Source organism: Glarea lozoyensis (assembly GCF_000409485.1).
Source record: "Glarea lozoyensis ATCC 20868 chromosome Unknown GLAREA8, whole genome shotgun sequence".
NCBI classification, from domain to species: Eukaryota; Fungi; Ascomycota; class Leotiomycetes; order Helotiales; family Helotiaceae; genus Glarea; species Glarea lozoyensis.
The window spans coordinates 615627-624593 of record NW_007361003.1 but is presented as its reverse complement, the minus strand read 5'-3'; the positions used below and the strand labels follow the sequence as shown (position 1 = coordinate 624593).

Below are 8967 nucleotides of genomic sequence, written 5' to 3'. Positions count from 1 at the left end.
CGTCTACCTCTGGCTCTTCCTCTACATCTTCAGCAGGCTCGTCGGTGGTTTCTTCGTCTGCCTCTGGCTCTTCCTCTGCATCTTCAGGAGTAGCTTCTTTTTCGTCCTCTGTAGCAGCTTCATCATCTTCGGTTGCAGATTCCTCGTCTTCAGGCTCAGCCCCCGCCTCTGTATCGGTATCCTTCTCAGTCGGCTTTGCAACAGCTTTGTTACTTAGCTTTGCATCGATCGTAATTCCAGCCTTCCCATCGTTAGCAAGTGCATCTGCTAGTTCCTTATTCTCAGTCCCAGGCTCCCCAGGTAGATTCTGCTCCGGAGTCTCATCACTCGTTTTCTTCTTCGAATCAACACCTGGCTTCCTCATACACTCCGGCTTCCCATCCTTGCACGGCAGTACCTTCGCAACCTCCAACTTATCATCCACAATAATCAAAGATTCGTACGCCTTCTCCGCCATCGCCACCGCTTCGGGCGTCGCCTTCTCAGCACAAGCCTCCTTGTAATAGTCTGCGAAATCCGTAGGCGAGCCGCCTTTCGCCTGGAGAGTGTTCGCGCCTTGAACCGCAATTCGCAGTGCGACTGTGGTATTCCCCCCAATCTCGGGGAGCTTATCGGTGCTGGGACCTTTTTGAGTCATTTTTTTCGTTTCCGCATCGAATATGGTTGAGACTTCTTTAAACCATGGTTCGCAGATCGATTTGGCGATTTGTGGGAGCTGTAGGCCATCAAATATGTTTTTGAGGTATTCGACGGCTGGGACTTCACAGCTGCAAACGCCTGTGGTGTACATGACGTTTTCGGGATCAGGTTTGGGGGCTTTGTCGCCCGGGATCATTTCTGATGGTGTACAGGTGATGTTAACTGTAAAGTCGGTTGCTGCGGGTGCAGGTGCCCCTGGTTGATTGGGTGAATGGTTGGGGTTACAATTGGCGCTGCATAGATCCATGGAACTTGTTTTTGCCTTGTTTTGGTCGGTGTAGAGACGACAGAGACCTTGAGCCTGAAGTTCCTGTGTTTCGCCATTGAATTTGTCTGGGGGCGTTGCCGGTTGGCCTGCTGGCTGTTGTGGCGCTGGTGGTGCTGGCTGTTCTCTCATCCAAAGACGGTTTATGGCTCCGGCTGAGACGAGCGAGTTGAACACTAATAGTGTTAAGATTGGGGGCGTAGAGACCTTCATCGCTTTTGATGTTGAGGTGGTAGATAGCAATTGGCAAAAGAGATATCATCAAATGTCTTAGAAGAAACAGTAATAAACGCTTTCAATATAGTGCAAAAAAGAATGTAGATGAAGTAAAGTGAGAAAGCTTCGAGATATAGATATCAATTCAGCAGATATACAGTCCACCCACAACACCCGTCCTTCTTCTCCACGACGAACGCACAGCAGCGTCATAGGTCTCGTAGGAAAGTATGTAATGACCTTCCTCACTATCAAAAGTAGAGTTCATCCTCAAGTACACGCCGTATACCAAGACTTTAAAGCCACAATACCGACGGGCACGTTGAGGATATATCCAGCGTCTGTAACTATAAATCAGGACCACGAGGATACTCCTCTGGAATAAACAACTCGTCTATTTTTAAGTTTCATCGTAAATCGAGGCGCTGACCTTCCATCGAGCGGGGCATATCGAGCATCAGGATTATAGAGGACGATCAGGAATTGACTGTGCCGCTTGCGCACCCGACTCCCGCATCAATGGAATTGTTAACAAAGTATATGTAAATTGAAAAGGTATGAAATAGAACTGATGAAACAGACGATGGATGGCAATGTCTCCAATCCTCGATTTCTGGCATCTGGGATGGGATTCAGAAGTGAAGCGTTCGTCGACTGTGCCACTTGTGCACCCAACTCGCACATGACGGATCTCCTGGGTGATATATCCAAATAGATAGATAATCCGCCGCGAAAACTAAGTACGCTGGAATGGAAGATACCTAGAACAAGAATCGATGAACCGAACTCGAAGACGAAAGAATATGGACGTCGACGACCTCCAACTCTTCGCTAGATTTGAAACTTAATGGATTAGGAGGGTCACGTGTTATGGCTTGGCAGATACGGCCACGTCTGAAAAATAACTTCACATCGCTCACTCCACTCGCTACCCTCAAAACCTGCTGCAACCTATTCTTTTCCATAGATCACCTGTGAACTCTGCTGGGAAATCTTTTTATGCAGCAAATAATGTCGGCGCCACGCAACGAAGAGCCACACGCCCTGGACAGTATGTAGCGGACTCGGCGCAAACAACCCAATTAACGAAGTAGAGGACGAGTAGCAAATATCTAGTGCTCGGAATCTAGAGATCTAAAGCTTCTTGTGAGCTGTTTCCTTTCGAACCGGCTAGTAGTCCTTGCACTGAATTGTTTCAGGGGAGTCTTGTCGTTTTTAAATTAAAACTATAGTGGATATTACGACTAAAATAAAGAAGACCGAGAAGCGATTATAGCTAAGTAAAGAAATTCCTAGAACGAAAACACGAGAGATGCCACTCTGCTGGTGGAATTATACGGAGAGGTCGCAGCAGAAGGCTGTATTTCTATACTGCTCAAATACTTAATCGTCGGCTTTAGTGGGCGCTCCCTCGTCACAAGTTCCTCAGTCGGAAATAGCGAGTTCGCACTCTTAGCAAGAACGCACTCGCTGACTGCCCAGTAAGAGTAGGTGTTTAAGTAGGAGGGTGGTAGATATACCTTTACTCCCGCGAAATATTTACTAACAAGACACTTCCTCCGGGTACTACATTTACTCCGTAAATTCTATAGGTTACTTAAGCGAGTGCGTTCTTGCTAAGAGTGCGAACTCACTATTTCCGACTGAGGAACTTGTGACGAGGGAGCGCCCTATTATAGTCGACGATTAAAGAATAGTCTATCAAAAGAATCTCAGCACTCTAGAGCTTAATTTTCTACTAAGTCTAATACATCTCAGCTAGCATCATTATGTCTCACTTTCAAGTACTAGTTAGGTAGGGTCCATAAGTTTTATCCGCCGTTTGTGGCACCCATGGCAAGCTGAATTCCCGAAGTGCCTGCATGTGCATATGCATCAGCGGTTAGCGATCACGTCTAAACTCAGCCAACCTCATTTTTTTCCACATATTGACCGTAACCTCCCACAAACAATGCGCTTCTCTACCTGTGAGTTTTTTTATTATTTTTTGCTGTCGGTCATGCAGAAAATTTTCTTGAAAGGTTCTTTTTGACAAAGTCGTACGTTACGTCCAAGAGCATCATGTCATCCTACTTACCGATGAAGGCGTTTCATCGCTGGTTCTAGACGTTAGCGTTCTCTGGCAATATAAGGTGTAGCGGCAGAGAATTCTGTGGACCTCATGCACGAGAAGTGTTATATTGATTTTGAGCAAAACGTTCCGACACGCTGTGCATTATCACTTCGATTTTTCTCTCAATAGTATGAAAGCCTCCCTGTGAATTGCTTTCATATCAGGGTCAATTCCTACATCAATGCTTTGACTTGAAGAACTATTTTCCCGTCAATAACTACAATCTTTGAATCTCACTGAAACTGGGATCGCTATACTGCAAATTTTTGCATCGATACACTGCTTACCTTCTCTTCTCTGTGACGTTGTCGCATTCCGTGGCCTCGAACATTGAGCAAAGAACACAACTGCAAAACCCAATCCAAATCGCAACGATGGGTTTCTTCGATTTCATCTCAAAGACAGTAGACGTAGTGAAAGGCGTAGTAGTAAGCCTCCCCTCCGTTCTTTATCCTTGCACCGTCCAGCATTAACAACATCTCAGGTTGACAACCCAATTATCAACCGTCTTGGATCGGTAGCCAGCATAATCACGCACGCAATTCCAGGTGTCGGTACGTTCTCTCCTAATATATTCCTTGCGCATCAAGTTGACGAGATACGTTTAGGTCCTGTGATCGATGCCGCAACTCCAGCTTTAAACGCGATCTTTAGTCAGGATTCAAAAGCGGAAAGGATTTCAGATCCGTCGGATCCAGCGGTTTTGAATTCTGAGAAGCCGGGTGTTCAAGTGACCTGAGCTCCGAAGCGAGAGCAGAAAAGAAATTGGATTTTGGAAATCATATAAGTGGCCTTTACAGCTTGCAGGGAGCTTCGGCTTTCCTCGAAGATGTGGGCGCTCTAGAACAAATTCACAGTCGGGGTTTGATGTAGATGTATTTTGGAAGACAGTAGTTCATCGGTATCGAAGTATGAAGATTATCGGAATTTCAGCAGTATACCCTACTTAAGATAGAGAAATTTTCATAGAGTAACAAGGAAGAGAGATCTTTGCGGTTAATTAATTACTCCTTTTTTTTGGACTATTTCTCCTGTGAATAACACTCTTAACTTGAGGTAGAAAGCTGTGGGTGTAAGGAGGCAAATCACCCGATATTTATAGGCGAAGGGAAAGACCTATGTTTAAATATAAACATTTGCCCAACCGAAAGCAAAGCATTCCTCGACCAGAGGTCAGACCCTCAGTCAAAAGTGTAAATTTTAAAGAATAGGGTTAATGATCCTCGATGTTGAAGTCCACAGTTGGTGGCTTTTCGCTTCGTCAATCGTCCTACGGCTCCTTCCGCATAAATATAGACGACTAGATAATGTGGATGAAACAAAAGTCGCTCCTGTCGCTATGTCACTTGACGGATTTTGCTTTGGATGCTCATTGTCCTGTGAAGTATAAATACCAAAAAAGATAAAAGCGCTATCTAGAATTCGTTAGCCTACCAAAATTGGATAAATCCGCAGTACTAACTCGAAACATAAACTCAACCCCATCACATCCAAACCCCTCCCTCGCTCACTCTCCCCCATCCGTCCAACCGCTCAATAATTCGGATTACTCCCCCACCAAGCCATACTCTCCAGCCCACAAACCTCCATCCTCCTCTCCCTAAACTCGCGATAAAACCCCCTCCACACATCCCGATCACTACAATCCTCTCCCCCCTCAGTCTTCACACAAGCCGGTCTGCTCGCCTTGACATCATTCTGACTAATCCCCTCCCACGGTTTCGGCATCGGGTAATCGCTGAAATGGACCAACCTCGCCTCCTTCTTCACTTGATTCGCATCCCAGACCTCGCCAGGCGACAGGTAAGCCGTGTGTTTATCCTTCGCGCGACGGAATTCCCCGGTTAGTAAAGCGTATGGTTTGTGTGGTAGGACGTTGCACGTGGCGCCGTACAACGCGTTTACGATTTCCATGTCATACACGCCGAGGCCAGCTTTATCGATTTCTTTCTGGACGCGCGCGAACTCAGCGGCGGAGGGCGTGATGACCATGATATGGGATGCGAGGGTAGGTTTGTCGAGCCAGTAGGCGCGGGGCATGGTTGCGGTGGAGGGAGGGAGGAGGAAGAGTTCGTCGAGGGGCGCGAGGAGGGTTGCGTCGGAGTCGAGGATGATGATGCGGGTGTATTCGGCCATGGAGAAGGTGTGGAGTTTGGAGTAGGACGCTGCCCACATTTCTGGGATGTTATTAGGAGGGTGGGTGAAATTGGAGCGGAGGGGACGTACGAAAACCTAACTGTTTTCGAATGATCCTCATGCGAACCAGTTTGACACCGTATTTTGACTCTGCTAATTTCAGCAGTCTCTTTACGGTAGCGTCTTCCTGGGCACTTCTACTACTGTAATCCTCCGTCCTGAACTCCTCAGTATCAGGTATCAACATAACTCTTTTAGCCCTACTCCCGAGTCTATCTAGACTCTCAAAAAGCATAACCGAGTTACACAATACGTCTTTATGTGTAACGTAAGTAACATATGCTAATTTCTCCCAATCTAACCCTTCATATTCCTTCGTACCCAGATCCGTAATATTAGGGACAGCAACAAGTGCTTTTGGATCATATAAACATTGTGCACCTCCCCCGTGTAACAGCCCCCATCGCCCTAGAGCTTCATAAGATATATCTCCCTTTCTAGGCATCAAATACCAGAACAAAAACACTCCAACTAGGAAAGCTAGCAGCGCTTGAGCATTCTTCGACCGTACTAACTGCGAGAACGTCGGTTTTGGCACTGATTGAGCTGGAGATTCCTCATTAGAGAAAGGTATGAAGAATGGCGAATTCTCCAGAAAACTGGGAAGATCTCCAAGATTGGTTGTACTAGATTTTCGCCGTCGATGTTGAGAGGACGGCATGATATAATTACAAGATATTGCTGTATATACAATTTACGTTAAAGGAGAGTGTTAAGGCAATATGTTTGCGAATGGCGAATAGACAGAACTCGGGTCTATGTGGCAGTACATCAGATCCGCTCCTAGCAAGGTGAAATGGTATAGACACAAGAGCTCATCATACCTACCTATTTAAACTGTTAGTACATCTTAAGCATGGGATTCATTTCAACTCAAACTACCTATACACACCAAACACGTGATGAAATATCTCCGAGACTCGCCCCTTTTATTTACGACTGCCTTCCCAAATCGCCGTAATAATCAACGATTGAAGTTAAAAATGAGTACACAAGTAATAACGAGCGCAATAAGCAAAGATATCGCTAATAATGCGAATCCACATGTAAACGGATCGAGAAGTCACAAAAGGCAAATCCGCATCGTGGTCTTCTGTTTGAAGGAAGAGAAAAGTGGATCCGCTGCTAACGAATGGCCGATATTCCCGAGCATGTCGCCGCTTTAGGAAGGGTCGACGGCACTTTAACTACAAGAAACGTCGTTTTCGTACATCGTATTCTAGACGTAGTTGATCCGGAGATTAATTAATTGAGCAAGGAAACGTGCAGGAAGCAAACAAGAAGATGATCTCCCTCGTATGTCTCGTAGAGGACCAGCCATTGAACAGACCACCTTTTTTTTTTTGGGATACAAGCTTAAAAGTACTGTTTATGTCACTCCCTATATGGTTGTTAAGTCTTATAACTAAGTTAAACAGCACATGTAAATGAGTTGTGATGATTACGCTCGGAAGATGTGAAGTGAAGTAAAGAATGGTATATTGATGAAGCTATTTACAAGCAAAGCAACTCCTCATTACCGCTCGTGATCTCATATTATCTTCCTCCGCCAGTACTCTAAACCCCAATTTACATGGCAGCAACGGCAGCAGCAACACCGAAAAGAGCTGCGGCACCCATAGCACCGGTCTGGATAGCACCACCACCAGTAGATGTGCTGGTAGAGGCCTCGACAGATGTGACAGTGGCGCCGGCAGCATCAGTGGTAGTACGGGTGACGGATGTAACGACGAGGGAGGTAGTTCGGCTAGCGCTGGATGATGATGATCCTCCGCTGGCGGCGCTGCTCAGAGAGCTTGAAGCTGAAGATGATCGGGAGGAGATTGAAGATGAGGCACTGGCACCAGCTGAGGTGTCGGTGTTGGTGGAAGCGCTTGAGGCATCGGAAGCGAGAGATGATGAGATGGATGAGGAAGCTGAGGAGATCGATGAAGACAGAGATGAGGCTGAGCTGCTGGCGGAAGAGCTGTCGCTGGAAGCGGTGGAGCTGGCACTATCTGTCGAATCCCCGGCAACTGCGCTGGTAACGGTGGAACCAACGCCTCCGGCAATTGAGGTGACGTCTCCGCCGAGCGAGGTGATGGAAGAGAGGATTTGAGCCTAGATGAGTTATTAGAATGCAGTTATGGATGATAAAGAGTTGCAATACATACAGAAGAGGCAGTGGCCAGAGCCAAAACGACGGCGTTCTTGAATTGCATATTGACGGTGAGTTGTTATGTGAGAATAGATTGAATGATGTTTGAGATGGATCAAGGTGAAGTATTCAGCTTTTAGTTTGTAGAAGGAGAGGTTTTGTGGAATATGTTGAGAGAGGAAAGAAGAACCAAAGTACTTATATCTCATCACAAATGGCGCTATGCAAAATGCGTTGATGCGGATTCGCCGACCCAAAGTACGTCACTAAGACTGGATTGGCATAAGATTCGAGGTGGAGGTTTCATTAGTTAGCTTGGATCTGTGATACAAAGCAGTCCGGTCCAGTTCCAAGCCACTATACTAAGACGTAATGTGGAGCCGCACGGGACTTCGGGCGCCACTGCGTACGACTTGCTCTTACTTGGTATACCCCCGAATAAACCACAGTGGGTCTTCTAGAAGTTACGGTAAACAAGGGCTCTGTGGCCAATAGTAAGTAGAGGATTTGACTTATCGTTACTATAAAAGGTAAAGCCGAGTATAATGCACGGATTCTCCACTGTGGTTTATTCAGGGTTGGATGAAGTATTTAGACAACACAGAGGACGATTGACCAATTGCACGGCATCATAAACAAAGTTGGCATGGAGACTTGGCGGGGTTGACGACTGGACACACAGATGTTTCGCCCGATTTAGCTGCACCCGTGAACTGGCAGGTAGCTTCCCAGGTTTGAGACATTTGAAAGCCCGGTTAGCTTTGCAGTCGACACTTTCTGAAAATGCTGTGGAGAAGTGGTTGCCCCTTGACATTATTAAACCAAACGGTTGAACGGTTGAACGGTGTTGCACAGATTCAATGATATACTTTGTAGTTGGAAGTGAAGGAACCCAATCGAGCGGAGAGGGTTCGTATCGGCACGTAATTGGATGCCGACAAGACCTGCGAACCGAATAATAATGGTTGAGAAACAGTTCCTAGCTGCCAGGTGCCAGGTGCCAGGTGGAGCTGGTCTCGGCTTCAGACTGATGGATGATGTAAGAAGCCTAATCGAACGTTGCGTGGCTCTGTCTTCAGCTTCACTTGGCGAGAAAGCTCAGCATCTCTGGGGGAATGTTGAGTGGACTGTCGGGAATTGGCATTCTATTTCGCAGATGGCAAACGGATGAATCCAGGAGATGTCAAGATCATGCAACGAGCTTCATTTCTCCGCTCCTTCACACCCAGGCACAATCATGAGATAAACAAACAAACGGATGTCCTTACTGCTGACTGGAAGCACATATGCTATTATCCGAGTGGCGTACGACCATTGCAGTAGCAGCATCGAATTCGGTCG

The 8967-nt window shown here is 46.5% G+C and overlaps 4 protein-coding genes across 4 annotated transcripts; 1 reads left to right on the top strand and 3 right to left on the bottom strand.

Annotated features, from left to right (window-relative positions):
* Positions 1 to 209: 209 nt before the first annotated feature.
* On the bottom strand, positions 210 to 1177 carry GLAREA_11595 (uncharacterized protein; the record flags this gene model as incomplete). The annotated part of the gene is made up of 2 exons (XM_008089738.1): positions 210 to 241; positions 367 to 1177. The coding sequence occupies 2 exons, from the start codon at positions 1175 to 1177 to the stop codon at positions 210 to 212; spliced, it is 843 nt and encodes a 280-aa protein (XP_008087929.1).
* A 2490-nt stretch (positions 1178 to 3667) lies between these two features.
* Positions 3668 to 4032, top strand: GLAREA_11594 (uncharacterized protein; the record flags this gene model as incomplete). The annotated part of the gene is made up of 3 exons (XM_008089737.1): positions 3668 to 3721; positions 3778 to 3847; positions 3902 to 4032. 3 exons carry the CDS (start codon positions 3668 to 3670, stop codon positions 4030 to 4032), a joined length of 255 nt encoding a protein of 84 aa, XP_008087928.1.
* Positions 4033 to 4826: 794 nt separating this feature from the next.
* GLAREA_11593 (Nucleotide-diphospho-sugar transferase) lies at positions 4827 to 6150 on the bottom strand (the record flags this gene model as incomplete). Its single annotated transcript, XM_008089736.1, has 2 exons — positions 4827 to 5470; positions 5520 to 6150. 2 exons carry the CDS (start codon positions 6148 to 6150, stop codon positions 4827 to 4829), a joined length of 1275 nt encoding a protein of 424 aa, XP_008087927.1.
* A 908-nt stretch (positions 6151 to 7058) lies between these two features.
* Positions 7059 to 7690, bottom strand: GLAREA_11592 (uncharacterized protein; the record flags this gene model as incomplete). Its single annotated transcript, XM_008089735.1, has 2 exons — positions 7059 to 7589; positions 7643 to 7690. The coding sequence occupies 2 exons, from the start codon at positions 7688 to 7690 to the stop codon at positions 7059 to 7061; spliced, it is 579 nt and encodes a 192-aa protein (XP_008087926.1).
* Between the last annotated feature and the right edge of the window lie 1277 nt (positions 7691 to 8967).